A 17,789-nucleotide genomic window follows, 5' to 3' on the forward strand; every position below is an offset into this window, starting at 1 on the left:
AAAATAAATAACTACATCAATCTCCAAGACAGATCCAATGATATATTCAATTGGCCTGGCTTATGCAACTATTAATTCACAATGTATTGGCCGAAAATGTGTTAATTTATTGATGTATCTCTTAATTTTTTTTTTTTTTGTTTTTTTGAATTGCTCGATCCTACAAAATGGATAGGTATGTACATGAGCACAGTATGAATAGATCAACAATAATTACTTTCCTAAAAACCAAATTGTTTATTTACCAAATATGATCATAGTAAGGGAAGTGATTTTGGGAAGTGATCTTGATAATAGCATCACTCTCGAACGCACCCTTAAATTCTTTTGCAGTTGAAGATTATCGACCATGATTTGATCAGTTCGAACAGATTCTCCACGAATAAACGTTCAAACCATACAATAAGGCTGAAAACAGGCATACTTGAAGGGAAAAGAAGATGATGAACAGCTATGAAAACAGAATATAAACATGGCTTCAAATGGTAAACTCAGAGTTCTGAGTGTTAATTCGTTCACAATCACATATATGTAAAGAACAAAGGAATATATAGACGGAACGGAATGAAACAGTCTCAACTTATCATTTATCAAGCCCCCTGGTGAGCGTTTTGAAAGGACAGAGCAGCAAGAGTGATGAGGGAAGCGTACACCGAGGCAGGTAGTTTTTGCACCAGTTTTCCAACACCTGGAACGCCTTCGGTACTCTTCTTTGTGACCACAGCGACTGTTGGTGCTACCACCAAAGTGAGGACTAATCCCTGGCTCACTGTTATGACGGTGTCAGATGTCAAAAGCAAGATGAACTTCATAAATTCTTCGCGGTCAATTTCTTGGTCCATGTTGAGATCGCTTTCCTGATAGCACAGAAATTTTATGCGTTTTATATACGAGTAGAAATATAGAACTGGAACAGAGGCAGTTAAAACAGTTTATGCTCCATTAAATTTTCGTTGGAAGTGTTTGAAAGACCTGGCAACAGGAAGAGCAGGAAGCTACAATTCAATAAAGCCACAAAAGCGAATATCGATGCCTCTTGACGAACATGATAAAAGAGGAATAGAGAAACAAAACAAGCACCACAGGCAAACTTGATAGCCACTCTTCTAGCACCAAGAGAAGAACATGAATTACTGAATTTAGGCCTCATATAATATAACTAGATAACAAGGTCCAGGCATCAATATGGAATGTCCAGCATTAACTTACCAAATCAAAGTTCAGTTTCAGAGTATCTTCCAGAAAATGGGGTAAGAAGTAGGAATTTCCAGTGATTGCAACTTCCAGGACCAGAGTTTAATGCAATACAATACCCCCAAATGCAAAAAGTAAAAATTTTCTTACATACATCCACCACCACCAGCCACAAGGAAACCGAGATGGTCGACAGAACTCAATAGCTAGCTATCGTAATAATTGTAGTTTAATCGATGACCACATGCTCAGGGTGATACATTAGTGCATAGAGAATTTAAAACAAGTAGGAAAGTAGACAAGTAGAGAGAGATAATTAGAACATATTGCACTTATGTTGTTTTGTTTTCACTATGATACAAGCATAGACATAATTACTAAAGGACCATTGTCCGCTGATTTTTTGTCCTACACAGTAATTTCTAAGTTTAAACAATATGCTATGAACTTTTGTATTGGATTTAATCTTTCTTGGATCATTGAAATTGTAACAAGCAAATAAAAAAATTAAATGGCAATGGTAAGCACATAATGCACTTCTAGCGAGTTTAAGTTTCCCAATCAACAACGGATGCCATACTCTTGCACTATTAAACATTTGTAATATTAGTGTATCAACAGAGTACCTTTATGAGTTCTCTGACACGTTCCTTCGAGGGCGGATCATGATGCGGGCCAGGCAACCGCTTGTTAATTTCACTGCATCACAATTCACAAGTACTTGTTCATGATTAAACCATGCCCACAAATGCCTTATCACCAAGAGCTTGAAATGTTAAAGAGATATCTCCAAGGATCAAAGTTTAAGCCCCAGCTTGAAAACTCAATAACTTACAACACAAGTTAGCTTATAAATTAGTGGGATGAGTTATAAGCATAATGTAAGGAGTCACGCCCACATTATAAATAAAATAAATAAACAGATTCTGCCCCATCAAAATTTTTTATACGTTTATGGAAGGTCAAGAGTAGTATAAACTTTTGCAAAAGGACCCAGGGTATTTTTTAAACAAAGGCAAAGTTCGAGGGTATTTTTTTCTGTAATTTAACCATAAATAAACAAACGAATAAGCTATACAAAAACTATGAGCAGGAAAATTTAAGAGGGCTTCTTACTTGTACACAAGTAACGTAGCAATATACAGATCTTCAAATGACAGGTTAACCTTATCTGAATGATTTTTAATCTTATTAAATATCTTGTCTGATATCTTCCTCATTTGGGCATCCCTCCATTGTTTGCCTGCAAGTGCAAGCACACACAGAACCAGACCCACAGAGATGGCACACATCAGCTAATTTACACCACCAAACAAACAAAATAGGAAAGAAAACCGATAGATTCATGTATTAAGTCTATGTCAATATCAAATAATCACCAATCCGAGGGAGAATTGTGGGTTAATCGACTTTCATTGACAAGATCCACCCTCTTCTTTTAGGAGAAACCAATATATCCTCATCTATGACTACGAATTCTTCATTTCGCTCGATCCGTTTATCAATTTATCGACGAATCCGAACAGAAATTTGAATTACGAATTCAAATAGAATGTTGCGGAAACCCAAGCTAGGTTAAGTTACCTCCAATTTTGTCCAAGATCTGTCCCATGATAGACGGCAGCGAGCGACGGTAACTGAAGATCACAGGCCCCGCAAAGCAGACTGTAAGTGCTCCGGGCAAAGGAAGATCGGGATATCCGCCGTAGCAGCAACGATAACGAAATTTGTCATTTGCAAAGATTTTGTAGTGGAAAAAGATCAAGTTCATGCGCTGTTCTACTTCTGCCACACATTTCCTTTTCTCGATGGACACTTGGAATAAAGCGACCTGCGGTTTCCCAATATGCAAGTTATACAGTCCAGTACCGTGCCCCAACTATGGAGAAAATAAAATAATCAAGCGGAGATTTTTTCATGATTACCAATTTACCCTCAATCAAAAGGAAAATCTCAAGTTTGCCCTGCCCATTCAGGTAGTTTCAAAATTGCCACTTGCCCACCCCATTTTGTAATATTTGATCAATCAAGGAATATTAATATTTCCTAGTATTTTGTAGGTTTAAAAAGACTATTTTGTCCCTATTTCATTTTGATCATGTACTGTTAAAAGGTTTATTTTGAGCATTGTATCAACTTTGATTCATATTAATCATTCTAATACTTATACTTTTAAAAAATAATCATTTTTGTTCTCAATTTTATTTTTAGTCTCATTTTTCTATTGACACTCCACTTAATATATTTCTTAAAATTTGAACATTACATTATATAAAAAGATTTCGAATATATGTATAATTTGCATTAAATTTTATAAATAGAGACTAAAAAAACAATCACTTTTCAAAAGTACATGGACTAAAATAAACATTTTGAAAGTAAAATTATTAAAATAAACTAAAATTAAAAGTGTATGGATCAAAATAAACATTTCAGAAAATATCGACACTAAAATGAACCAAACATGAAAAATACCTACCAAAATAATATTTTAACGTTTTTTATATTAGGAGTTTAAGAAACTGAATCTGATGATGATACACGCCAAAGGTTACAAATTTAGGAGGCATCACCTATTTTCCTAATCGTTTTGATTTATGGGTTGTTAGTCTTCAATTTTTTAATTTACTTTTGTTGTAGATGATTTATTAAATGATAAAGAAATAGGAAAACAAGAATAAAAATAACTTTTGACAACATATACTCCTTAGTGATTAGGTACCAATTGATGCAAATATGTATATATACATTAAGAAGATACAGTAGAACAATTGAAGAACGATGACATGAGATATGAATCGTTGTACACAAATCGTTTAAATTAACTGAAATATAAAATAAAGTAATTAAAATAATTAACTTGAAATCCCTTAAGGTTGGAAAATCATTTTGAATTCAAAACAAAGTCTGTTACGTAGTTGAATATTGGAAAAAGCCAAAAAGATATAGAAAAGGATATGGTTGGAAAATTATGTTCTTTTGTAAAACTCCTAAAATATCCTTTAATCATTTGTGCAAAATTTAAAACTAATAGATATTTTTTAAAACGGGTGTCAAAATTTAGCCATCCACCTCAATTTTCCAAAAAATAATGACACCATACAAATAGTCGAACCCAAAACACGAGGCCCAAGTTAAGGCCCATAATCAACAATCATAGCGGTTCCTTCTGAGTTGCCGCCAAGAAAGACCAAAACGGCACTTGCCAAAAGAAACTCAGTCAAAGCCACGTCATGCCTTACGTCATCGGAAAGTGAAACGTGGCGGACATCAACAGCAGTACAAGAAAATTTTCCAATATTTCGCCTTGTTTTGGCCTACCATAGAATATGATTTGTCTAATACGTTCTTTGGACAGCTCGAATTTGGAATCAACTATTTCAAAATAACAACAATCCAATGACCAATAGAAAGAAAACGATCTCAAAGGCGAAATTTCCCAACACCTGCCATTAAAACTGCGATTGCAGAGCAGAGGAGCAGTGGAGAAGAAGAAAGATGGGAGAAGAACTGAAGTTATTCAGAACGTGGTCGAGTCCGTTCCCTCTGAGAGTAGTATGGGCGTTGAAGATGAAAGGGTTAGAATACGACACCGTTTACGAAGATCTGGCGAACAAGAGCCCGCTGCTTCTGGAGTACAATCCCGTCCACAAGAAGGTTCCGGTGCTCGTCCATGGCGGAAAACCGATCGCCGAATCGCTCGTCATCCTCGAGTATATCGACGAAACATGGAAGCAGAATCCGTTGCTTCCTCCGGATCCTTACGACAGAGCCCTCGCTCGCTTCTGGGCTAAATTCGGGGACGATAAGGTAACTTCACTCCACTCAATCAATACTACTTCATCTATTTCTATTCTACTTAGGGCTCTCGAATTTGAAATTTGATTTGTTTTGTTTTAATTCACATGTAAATATATTATTTAAAACGCGAATTTTTTTTTTAGATTTAACTGAATTGAAAAGAAAATACAAATCCCTTCAACCTATTAATTTAAAAGAAAAAAAAACTACTAAATTACAAAGGTCAATTTTTAAAGATTAAAATAAAATTGGTAAAATTATAAACATCAAACAATAATTTACATATATCTCAATTATAAACCTCGAACAGTAATGAACATCTCCAACTAAGTAAAAAATAGAATTAAATACATATATCTTCGATTAATGAAAAATAGAATTTGTAAAATTATAAACCTCAAACAGTAATAGAATATCTCGAATATCTCCGACTAAGTAAAAATAGAATTTGTAAAATTATAAACATAATTATAAACATCAAACGACATATATCTCCAACTAAGTGGGGATCAAAAAGTAAAATTATAAACATCAAATAGTAATTGACATATATCGACGTATGTCTCCAACTAAGTGGGGATCTACTAAGTGGTTGGGAGTTTGATCCCTCCCGTACTAAAAAAAATAAAAATGATATGCTATAAAGAGCACTTTTTTCCTTTAGTATAACTCAATTGATTTGTTTGATTAAAAAACTATAACTAAGATATATCTTTATCCGAACAAGCCGTGGCTTCAAATCTCCATTTCTACTGTTTAAAAAAAAACCAAACCATACTTTTTAACCATCAAAATATAAACCAACTTCAAAAGTTAAAAGAATATCTTGGATTTTTTAAAAATAAAAGTAAAAAACGTTGGCAAAGATTTTTAAAGCACTTTAAAGGTAGACTAACAATAACGAAACTTATCAACAATCAGGTATGAACTCTAATAAAACTATCCCATGCCTAAATAATCATTTTGCAAGTATGAGTTTTAGAAAGCAATATTTTTTTTTTCTTTTAGAAGAAAAAACACAACAATAATGGGATTTTCAATGCCTCTTTCATATTTTAATGACTTATTGTTAAGCATCAAATGTAGGTATTGGAATCTATAAAGAAAGTGCTCATGAACCAAGGGAAAGTGAAAGAGGAAGGAGTGGAAGAAGCCTTGGAGAATTTGAAGCATTTGGAAGAACAGTTGAAGGGGAAGAGGTTCTTTGGAGGGGAGGCCATTGGGTTTGTGGATATTGCAGTTGGGTGGCTTGCAAATTTGGTCAGTGTATTAGAGGAAGTGACTGAAACTCACCTTATAACAGAGCAGAGATTTCCCCTCTTGTCCAAATGGATAACAGAATTTGCTGCTGCTCCAATCATCAATGAAAATTGGCCTCCCAGAGACAAGCTTGTCGCCAAGTACCAAGCCCTGCATCAAACTTTTATTAGTAAAGAAACATGATTATAAGATTATAGATCATGTGATATAATCTCTAAGATGATAGATTACGGATCACGTGTTGAAAAATAATACAGCGGTTGCTTCTCTCTTCTATGGTTTTAATAAGTCCGAGTTTATGAAACTTGAGATTGTAGTGTATGGATTTGTACAAGAAATTATCTATATATATCACAAGCATGAGGGCTATAGCTTAGTCGGTGGAGCTACCATTTATACGTGCACCAATATTTTTCAAAGAAATACATCATGTGATCTTATTGAAAAATCGATGTCTTGCTTTGTCACTTTTAGGGATCAGCAACTGCTAATTCGAATAGGGCCATTGAACCAGCAACTAGAAAATTTGTATAAGGATGTTCATGGGGTGGGACGGCTTCTCTGTCCCCATCCTTGCCCCCATTTAATTCTCCATCCCGGTGATCGAGATAGAGATTCCCTACGGGAAATTCATGGGGGATCGGGTTTCCCGTGGAGATTTTTTTCCCGTTTATTCTTTTACTTCTAAATTATTTTTCAATTAAACATTTTTCTTTAAGAAAATTTATAATTACATAATTAATTTTCAACGATAAAAACTTTATCTACATGGTCTAATCCTCCTCTATATATTTTGGTGGGTAGAGAAGAATATGATTTTATTAGTACTAGCAAGAAACACATGCGATGCAGTGGAACTCGAAAGTTTTATTTTTAAGTACAAAAAAATGAATTAAAAAAAGTGATAAATTACAACGTAACCTAATTTTATAAAATTAAAGATGTTGGTTTCAGCATTTTATTATTGTTATATGAATATTTTAAATATTCGTATTATATTATATTAATTTTAATTAATACAAAATATTGATTTAAACATATTTTCTGTTCATTCATTTATAGTACCTTTTACGATTTCTAATTATTTAATTACGTGAGTATTTTAGATAATTCTTTTTTTTCATATGAATATTTTTTTATTGAAATTTAAATCAACACATAAGATGTTGCATGAATGTTGAACTACGTATTATATTTTATCATGATTTTTTATAAAAATATTTTATCGAGATTAATTACAATTCTTCATTTATCGTCAAAAAATATCACAATATATTATTTACTTACAATTTTTTTTGTAATTATAATTTAAAAATAAAGGATAATTAATTATTCAACAAAATTGAAACTGAATTTTTTAATAATTGTTTTATATAATACAATACATTATTTATTGGACTTTATTTCTAAATTAGAGGTGAGAAAGTTACTTAATAATTACCTACTATAGTTCTCACATATTTTTACCTATACCGACCCAATATTATCATATGTAGCTCAACCATAAACTTCAGCTAATAATAAAGCACGACTACAAGGATTTTGTATTTCTAAACATAAATGCACAAATTATAGAAACCTATTTTTCTCTCCTCTCCATTCACGCGTGTATCGCCTTTCTGTCTCAACAGCTTTCTCCTTCTGGCTCACCACTACCATTCCCTCTCAAGATCGCGCCCCTAGCATACAAGTTTAAAGCAACAACATTTTGCGACCTCGACTACAACTGTTATGCCCTCTGTCTTCCCTGTAACGACTTCTACTATGCCCTTTGGTTAAGTACGGTGAGAACGAAAATCTCACTTTCTCGCAAGTTTTTTAGTGCTCTCCCTTTTGCATTTTGTATTTATCTCACCCACTATGTGTATATATATCTCTCGAAAAGATGAAGAAGATGAAAGAGTTTTTAGAAGTTAAATGGAATAAAGATAACGGAGCATTAATGATCTTCTAATTATAGCTTTGATTCATAGTATATGTCAAAATTGAAATAGGAAGATGAAACACTAAAAGGTATTATGGCATAAATGAAGGGAGTGGGGAATTTAAAGGGGTGGGATCGTGAGGGAGAGAAGAGAGAAATGGAGAGAGAGAAAATTTATATTTAAATTACGCAATTACAATCAAAGGAATAGTTAAAATGAGAGGGTAAAAATGAAACACAAAGTTTCTCCCAATAGTGGCTTTTATATATACTATAGATATAGATAGGTAAGTATAGAAAGAATAATAAGATTTTTTCAGTATATATATATTAAAAAAATGCGAGTCGGGGCGGGGAACACCTTCCCCGTCCCCACTCCGTGGGAAATTTAAACAGGTGGGTCCCCATGGGGATGGGGCCTGTGGGGAAAATGAACATCCCTACCGGTCCAACCAGCAACTAGAAAATATTTTATACCAAAAAAAAAAATTGTATAATATATGTCTGTTAAATGAATCTATAATTTGGAACAGAGCATGTAGTTAACAGATCATGAATTGGAATTATTCTTCTTCTTTGTTATGGAAATCTTTTGTTTCCTTTATTCATCTCTTCTTCCACGAATGGAACACGTGATGATGGAAATGTTTGTTATCGCATTTCCTTTTCACTTTCACATTTTTAAGGACTTTAAGTTTTTAAGAACAGTTAGATAGCTAAAAAGAGCAATTAGAAGCATTATAAGAAAGACTAACCTTAAGAAATATATTTAGAATTTGATTCATAGGCCAACATGAGAGGTCGTCAGCAGTCAAAATCTGCAGGAATGCACACAGAATAATTTACATAAAAGAACGTCTTGGTGCAAGATAGACCATTGTAAAAATTGGTAGCCATGTCAAAATATAATTACCTGCCATGAAGTAGCACACGCACTATCTGCATTCTCATAATCCCAATCCTACCTATTTTTGGCAGTATCAGGTTGAATCATCTCATCAAAACAGTTGAATCAGTAAAGATCGATTACTTTAAAAGACCCATCTTGATTTAAATTCTTCCAATCCCAGTTATCTTTGTCCGGAAGAAAAGGTAGCATTGACTTGCAATTAGGAACGTTGACAGCGATCAACAGGTATAACTTGGCAGGACTTGACCTTCTCAGATTTGCTCCGAACTCGAACAAGGACGAAAAGTTCATTTGCAGTCCAATGCGAAGATTTTATGCTCGGGTATTAGAAATCATAACGAAGTATATCAATCATTCACCAGTGATCTCCACAACTACAGGTTCCATCCTTGAATAGATGAAACCGATTGGCATCTCTCACCAGTATTTCTCTTTGCATTACCTTAGTTATGTATTTGGTTACAGTATGACAATCTCCACATACTCGAAGGTTTTTCATTACCAACAAAGGGGTCCCCGGTTTTGTATTCAACAATCCGAAGGCTATCGCGAGCCTTTCGCTGTGCCCACATAGGATGTCTCTCTTATCATCTTCCTCAACATCGTGCAGAGAAAATTGCAGGTCTGCAACATAGCCTTCCTTGGCCATTAACCCTGCAAGGTATTCGAGTAAATCTTTGACCTTGTCATACTGTTCAAATGATTTATCACCTGTCCTAAATACATAAAACCTTTTCTGAATCTCAATCCAGCTACTTCCAGGTTCCTTTTTGAGCCCTTTAGTTTTCATGGAATTTCTTACCATTCTCACTTGATCCCACTTCCCTAATGTGGCATATATATTTGATACGAGCACATAATACCCAGTATCGTCTGAGTTCAACTGAAGAATTTGCTTTGAGACTCGTTGGGCGATGTTCGTGTGCCCAGTTGCTCGACAGGCACTAAGTAAAGCTCCCCATAAACTTGCATCTGGTTTTATTGGCATTGACAGAATAAACTCCTCTGCTTGAGCTAATAAGCCAGATCGAGCCAAAAGATCAACAACACAAGCATAATGTTCCATCATAGGCTCAATATTGTAGTCGGTTTTCATTCGATCAAAGTATGTGAGCCCCTCTTTGACCATTCCAGAATGACTACAAGCAAAAATGAGAGCAATGAAGGCAACAGAATCAGGAAAAACTCCACTAGACTCCATATCCTGAAAAGCCTTTAATGCTTTCTTTCCTTCACCATACATTCCAAATGCAGAGATCAAAGCAGTCCATGTCACCACATCTTTTTCTTTCATATAGTTAAATACTTTAGTACAATTTTCTAGACTACCACATTTGGAGTACATTTCAATTAGGGCATTTCCAGTTGGGACATCTGATTCAAATCCTAACTTGAAAATGCAGCCATGGATCTCTTTCCCTTGTCGCCGTGCAGCAAGCAAGGAACACATGGGCAAGATTCCTAATATGGTGGCCTCATCTGGAATCAACCCTTCCGTTCTCATTCGGATAATTGCCTGAAATCCTATGCTGCAATCATCAAAATGAACACTTGAAGCAATAAGGGTATTCCATGATATAATGTCATGAGCTCTCATGTATGCAAACACCCTCAATAAATCGTCCATTCCACCACATTTAGCATACATATCTAGAAGTGCATTACCAATGACAAGTTCAGCTTCGAACCCAAGTTTTATCATATCACAATGTATTCCTCTCCCCTGATCTATATTAGCTAACTGAGAAAACATAGATAGGAGCAGAACAAAAGTCACAGAATCCAGTTCGTTTTCCCTTTTCATCATCTTAAAAGTCTCCACCCCCTCCTTGTAATAGCCATGTTGAGTGTAACCGTTAATTAACGAGTTCCATGTCACAGAATCCTTGCATTTCATTGCGTCAAAGACTTGCTGTGCAGCCAAAAGATCCCCACATTTAGCATACATATCTATAAGGATATTACATGCTACAGTATCACATTCATACCCGCTCCCGATTAAGTAATTATGAACATATTTTCCAACCTGCAGATCTGCCAAGTGCCCACAGGCACGAATGGTTGATGTAACCGACAATAGATCTGGAGTGAATTTATCTATCATCTCCATGAATAACTTCACAGATTCTTCATACTGCCCAAGTTGGGAGTATCCACAAATCATGGTATTCCAAGAAACCGAGTCTTTCACATCCATCTCGCCAAAAACCTGACCTGCTTCTCTTGGTCTCTCAAACTTGAAGTACATGGAAAGAAGTCCATTACCTATAATAACATCTCGACCAATTCCAATCTTTTCAATCGCCCCATGAACATTCAACCCTTCTTTAACAGCCATTAAGCTTCCACAAGCAAGTAAAACGCTGGTGGTGAAACGATCGGGTACCATCCCAATCATTCTGGACTTGTGATACATTTCCAGAGCCTCCTCCCAAAACCCATTCGAACAATATCCAGAAATTAAACTATTCCACGATACACTGTCTCGGTCAGACATTTCCTCAAACACATATCGTGCTTTATCAAGATCCCCAAATCTAGAATACATATCGATCAATGCGTTGCCAATATACAAATCCGATCCAAACCCCATTTCCATAACATGTTCATGAACAACGTGACCCATATTCAGGTCCAAAAGTCGAGCACATGAATTGATAACAGAAGGAAAAGTATAAGCATCAGGCTGAAGCTTTTTTTCACGCATCTCAGTGTAATATCCAAGTGCTTGCGTGAAGAGACCATTGTGGGTGGAAGCACGTATAATCGAATTCCATTGATAGACATTGGAAGTTGGAGAAACAGTGCGAAAAACCGAAACAGAAGAAATTGGGTCTTTAAGCTGGGCGTACTTGCTTATAAGTTTGCCGGAAAAGACGACGGAGAGGCTCAGTCCTGAAATGATGATCAAGGAATGGATATTCCGTAGCTGTGAGGTGTTTTTGGCAGATGACAGAGCTTTCAGTAGTGATGAACGAAGAACTTCTTGGGCAGTTTCCGGTGAATCGTTGAAACAGAATCTCGGCGGTTTCATCGGCGGCAGAATTATTCGACATGAGAAAAGAGCGCGGGAGGAAGTATGTATCTTAATTCTTATGTTATGTTCCGATTATTATTATTACTTTTATATTTTTTAAAATTAAGCTTATTTTCACGCTGTCAGGAAAATTGAGCGGAATAGTTGTCCTCACCTTTTATGTTTTTTAATCGCCATTTTCAAAACAGAAGATTTCTACATCAATGTCATCCCTGTATTTTCTACCCATTTTATTTTTATCTATTTCATAAAAATTAACTCTGTGAAAGAGACCAGCTTTCATCCTATAATCTTTCACGATAGAGATGGGAATTCCAGTTAAATATGGCCTTCAAATAAACTACAAATAGAGATACAAAGGATGTCAATGTGGTAAGAATTTTTCATTATGGACAAACAGTAATCACAATCAATTTATAAGTACAACACCAAGTACAACACCAAGCACACAATGGAACAATTTGCGCTTCTTGGCATACCGCAGATCTCTTCTGTATGACGACATCTTAATTTAAGGTATCCGAAGTCAGTTGTCACGACTGCACACTCATCCAAATCGCAAATTCAAGAAACTCTGTTACACATGTATCATATTATAAAGTCACCTCTTCCCCCTGCTGACCGTGTTCACGAGCAATGGAAGCCGAGAGAATTCCGAGATCACGATTTAGGAATGTCAATGCGGATTCGCACTCTGATATTATTCTGGTCACGGAAGATGGCTCTCCAGCAATCGTTTCAGATGATCCAATGGCCAGTGCTGCATGAGAATCTCTAAGATTCCTCAAGTTGCCCAAGAACTGCCATAACAACATCGTATCACATTACAATTTAATGCTCTAACAAGAATATGAAACAGAAAAATGAATTTCAAAAGGATGATGTAAGAGGAAACTGGTACTGTTTTCTATATGGAAAAAGGTTTAAAGAAACAAGGCCTTTCTTGAAATTATTTTTTGTCGGAAAGAAGCAACAGAACTTTTATGGGAGATGATATCTATTTTGCCTTCTTGAGGGATCATACTGGCTTCGTGATTTTGCCTTATTTTCTCTTTTTGCTATCTCGAGAAAAAAATAATAATAATAATAACCACAGCAACAATAATAATTATTGTTATTAATTACTAGTCCAGTGTAGGTTCGTCTTCCCTTCTTTTTCCACATTTCATCTCATTAATGAAACAGTTGATTGTTTATTAAAAAAAAAATCATCAACTGGGTTTGCAGCAACAATAATGAAGAACATAAATAAATCGGCATCATGGATATCGAAGTAATTAGCAAATGGATACCTTTAATAGCATATTGTATGCTTCTAACAGGCGGTTGGCAGCTGGCCCAAAGCCATGAAGCTGTGGAACCTCCATCATGTGTGTCCATGGACGAATTTCCTACCATAAAAGTGATAATCAGAGTCAATAGCAAAAATTAATATATTTCCGTTCCAACTCAAGGATAAGGAAATCCTTTCAAATCTTTCATGTAAAGAGAAACATCCACTTAGGCTACCATATACTAGCTTAAGCAAAACCACATACAACGGTTAAAAACGTAGATTAGACAGCATATAATTGTTTTTTTAGAAACGGCAAATCCATGAGTAAGTCCCTCTCTTCACAACAGAACTAACAAGAACATAGAACAGAGAGTTTTCAATAACAGGTATGACATACCCACCAAGTGATTTGCGTGAGAACTTTAGAATCGAGGTTTTCTCAGAATTAAAAGCAAAATAACCATCAATTTAACGAGTAAGTAATATATATGACACGAAACCCAAGAATAATCCAGTAGAAAGCAGAAGAAAAATTTAGAAATAATTTAACAGGATTGCCAATGGGAATCTAAACATAGTGGAGGCATTAGGAAAATAAGCAAAGCTTGTGCAACTTTTGATAATTCGCACATTATAAAAAGTATGGAAGTTATAGATAACAACAGCTCGACCAAAAAAGAAGACCACATCAGCTAACAGATAATACTCCACAATGTTAAGACGAACCTTGGTGTAAATAATGTTAAAAGATCTTGCTGTTTCAAGGAAAGATTCCAAGTGTGCCCGCAATTGAGATTCGACCTCCGTATATTCCTCGTCTGGGTTGTAAGCATGCTACAAAAGGAATACAATAATAATCAGAAGACATCAAAACAAAGCAACACTACAAATAAGTCTTCATAGATTTAACACTACAAAACGCCACCTCAAATCCAAACAAGGCTAAAAATAATCATTTTTAGTCTGCAATAACTAATCAATCAGACTGCAGATTGGTAAAGTTCAGAGCAGTAGGACATAAAGAAGTTGGGGGAAAAGAGGCAATAACTCATAAATTTCACTAAAGAACTAGTAAAAAGACCACCTTGACCCACTATATTCTGTTTAAATTGACGACTAACAACATAAGTGGCCATATATTATTTAAGTAATTTTTATTAGAAACATGCTGAAAATGATATATGGGTGACGTATCTTGGATAACACATCCAGCTACAGAGCAGATCCATTGCAAGAGTGACAGTAAGGTGAGAAAAATTGACAGAAAGTAGCAGAAACCTTGGATGCTAAATCATCAACTTTCTGTTGAAGATTCAAAAGTAGCTTCGATTGTTCTGCAAGCTTAGTTTCAAGCTCAGAAACATCTGGCCTGAAAACAAAAGAAGAAAAAGACTTGATTAGGCTACATAATGCCATAACATACAATAGAATAGATTAAAACACAGCATGACCTCTAAGATGCAACATCAAAAGTATGGTATATTTATAAAAATAATTAATAGCAATGTGGTGGGTTTAGACTGAAATCTTTGAATAAGATAGCGATAAAAGCTGGAGGATGAAGATAGCAGATTTAGTAGTTCAAAAATCCATCATTATAACTGGGTACAGGATGTGGCAGTAGCAGGCAGGCTTACATGTTATTTATGATAACATGTAAATAAATTGGCATATTAACAAAATAAATCAAAATAAATAAATGGGCAGAGCAATTGATGGGAAATCAAAAGAACATAGCTCAAAGTCAAACTATCAAAAGAAGAGGAAGGCAGGTCTCCACTTTGTTTATGGGAATCCAATAAGAATTAACAAAGCAAGAAAAATGCAGAAGACATAGATTGATATAGGATGACCATTACAATGGATATATAGACTGAATTTGAACATCAGCAGGAAACAATTTGCATTCTTCTGAGAATATTTGAGCTTGTTTCTCTGCAATAGAGTCTATGAGTTGTATGTCTTTTGCAACCTGCTCATCGACACTGCAGGAACAAAAATGCAAAAACAGTGATTTCTTAGACTCTCAATCAGTTATCGGAGGATTGAATGGTATTCCCAATACATGATAAAACAAATGGCAACCTCCAATCTGGATTATCTGCATAGATGCTTGCCTCAACAAGATCGACAATAAGACGAATCATTTCAGTTCGCTCCTCATAGCTTCCCCTTCCCTGTAAAGTACAAACATAAAGTTAACAAGAAGCTGGGTGCACTCACATAGTGAAGAGGTTTGCTAAATATGTAATCAAGTTCATACATAAAGCTTGATTTGATTACAGGCAATACCGATTAGAAAAAGTTATGGGTCTTCAATGTGATAAAGGTACCATGAGAACTCAAACAAAACACAATGACATTACTGTTGTAGCATACATCGTGAGAGAAATCTTAGGAAAAACACATATCAGTATCAATAATTGTGACATCAGTTTCTTGATCGTGAGTTTAACCCAAAATCCATAGTCAATAAATATGGATAGCTTAAATTTATTTTACTTGTACAGAAAGTAGAAGGAATTCAGAAACGAACTTGGATAACTTCAGTATCAATAGCGGTTGTAATGCCCAGAAACTTTGCAATTTCTGCCAAATCTGCAGAATACAGCCATTAGTTATAACACACTGATCAACCTAACGATAAAAACAAAATCAGTACCAAAATTTAAATAATGAAAATAAAAGGCAACAATAAACTAAAACAGTACATAAATTATGCATCATGTGTGATGCATCGGGGTAAAAAAACTTGATGGAGCAATCACTAATCAACGATGAAAGAAAACCTACCTACAGAAAACAGATTACTCAGAGGTGCGATTTTTTTAGTGATTCAATTACTTCATTATTCCTACACCATCTTGTCGACTCTAACATCAAGGTTAACCAGCACCCAGACAATTTAAATAGTCGGTGATGCAAATTTTAGTTTGTCCTAGGTGAAGAAGATCACCGAGCTAGAAATGAGAAGACTAACACTGAATCCGAGCAGTCTCTTCATCGCGATCAATAGCATCTCCTTGGATATTTTGTTGCGAGAATGGCGACTTGTCACCCAACAGACTACAATTCAAGAACGCGATACAATAATCCATCAAATACAGGCTTAGAATGAAATCAAAGGCTCGGAAATAGAAGTCGAATAGTGGTGAAGATGTGTAATTGAAAGAATTGGAGAACGTTGGCGATGAAAGAGATGGGCGCAAACCGGAAGAAGAGCCACTCGAGAAGGGCGTAGCGCTCCATGCCAGCGAAAAGGAGGGACTGGGCAGCAGCATTGGCTCTAGGGTAATTGAGCATTGATAGCTTCCTCTGAATCTCTTCCATTTGCCTCGCTGCCATCTTCTTCTTCGTCTTCGTCCGTTTCTCACTGTGGATTGTACCCTGTTTTACTCTTCCTTCTCTCCACTCTCTCTCCTTAGACCACACCGTCTGGTCTCTCTCTCTCCGTTGACGTTTTCTCCATCAAACGGAACGGAACTCCCATCGGGCGGTCCAAAAGTGCTACTAATCTAAACCGCGGCCTAATATAGCGAATATAATGTATAATAAGAAAATAACCAATGTTATTCATCTGCATGGAAATTTCTATGTTGATTAATATTTCTAGAGAAATTTTAAAAAATCGTAAAAAATATTTATAATTTTTAAGTAAGTTAAAAATAATTAATACTAATATTAGGTATATTTTACTAACATTTTGTTGATATTTTTTTATATTTTATTGATATGGTTTAAATATTATGAAAATGTCGATTTATCTTTCATGTCAATGTCAACTTGTGATACATGAACATGTCAATAGATTTATTGATGGATATTTAATACTATGTGTATAACCCAACCTCTATATTTGTGAGTTATGTGGAATCAAGTTATTGGGTTATTGAAATTTTGATTTTTATGATTCAAGATTTAAAATTTAGGTTGGCCTATCGGGTGTTGGTTCGCATTGATGTACTTCACAACTAATGTTCATTTCGGTCTCTTACTCTTTAAAATGTTCATTTTGATTTATGTATATATGTTTTTTTGGTACAACAAGTAGGGGTGGGATATTCGAATTCATGATCTCTTGGTCAGAGACATGTATTAATTACTGCTGAGCTAAGTTCTATTAGCATTCAGCCATTTTACTGAATTTATTGAAATGTTGTCATAAATTTAAATTAAATAATTTTTATCATGAATTGATTTTGTGTTCAATATTTATAAGTATGTCAACTTTTAAAAGTATATCGATAAAAACGAACATCGAAAGTATGCAAATTATAATAAACATAGGTAGAAAGTAAGAGAGAGAGAGAGAGAGAGAGAGAGAGAGAGAGAGAGAGAGAGAAAAACACCAATGAAGTTATAACATCACAATAGTAATAGGAAGAAT

At 35.0% G+C, this 17,789-nt stretch overlaps 4 protein-coding genes across 4 annotated transcripts; 1 reads left to right on the forward strand and 3 right to left on the reverse strand.

Annotated features, from left to right (window-relative positions):
* Positions 1-456: 456 nt before the first annotated feature.
* LOC111016024 (Calcium-binding EF hand family protein) lies at positions 457-3,053 on the reverse strand. The gene is made up of 4 exons (XM_022291260.2): positions 2,779-3,053; positions 2,311-2,437; positions 1,821-1,893; positions 457-857 (listed from the first exon to the last, which is right to left on the reverse strand). Exons 1-4 carry the CDS (start codon positions 2,963-2,965, stop codon positions 591-593), a joined length of 654 nt encoding a protein of 217 aa, XP_022146952.1. The 5' UTR covers positions 2,966-3,053; the 3' UTR covers positions 457-590.
* Positions 3,054-4,533: 1,480 nt separating this feature from the next.
* On the forward strand, positions 4,534-6,631 carry LOC111015974 (putative glutathione S-transferase). The gene is made up of 2 exons (XM_022291189.2): positions 4,534-5,004; positions 6,082-6,631. Exons 1-2 carry the CDS (start codon positions 4,693-4,695, stop codon positions 6,436-6,438), a joined length of 669 nt encoding a protein of 222 aa, XP_022146881.1. The 5' UTR covers positions 4,534-4,692; the 3' UTR covers positions 6,439-6,631.
* A 2,657-nt stretch (positions 6,632-9,288) lies between these two features.
* LOC111016001 (Tetratricopeptide repeat (TPR)-like superfamily protein) lies at positions 9,289-12,247 on the reverse strand. Its single transcript, XM_022291224.2, has one exon. It carries the CDS (start codon positions 12,121-12,123, stop codon positions 9,445-9,447), a length of 2,679 nt encoding a protein of 892 aa, XP_022146916.1. The 5' UTR covers positions 12,124-12,247; the 3' UTR covers positions 9,289-9,444.
* A 239-nt stretch (positions 12,248-12,486) lies between these two features.
* Positions 12,487-16,900, reverse strand: AUG7 (nuclear matrix protein). Its single transcript, XM_022291227.2, has 9 exons — positions 16,614-16,900; positions 16,383-16,468; positions 15,939-16,000; positions 15,488-15,579; positions 15,262-15,387; positions 14,681-14,771; positions 14,129-14,236; positions 13,419-13,517; positions 12,487-12,926 (listed from the first exon to the last, which is right to left on the reverse strand). Exons 1-9 carry the CDS (start codon positions 16,745-16,747, stop codon positions 12,720-12,722), a joined length of 1,005 nt encoding a protein of 334 aa, XP_022146919.1. The 5' UTR covers positions 16,748-16,900; the 3' UTR covers positions 12,487-12,719.
* Positions 16,901-17,789: the final 889 nt, after the last annotated feature.

This window comes from Momordica charantia, assembly GCF_013281855.1.
Source record: "Momordica charantia cultivar OHB3-1 chromosome 5 unlocalized genomic scaffold, Mcharantia_2.0 BLBB01000005.1, whole genome shotgun sequence".
NCBI classification, from domain to species: domain Eukaryota; kingdom Viridiplantae; phylum Streptophyta; class Magnoliopsida; order Cucurbitales; family Cucurbitaceae; genus Momordica; species Momordica charantia.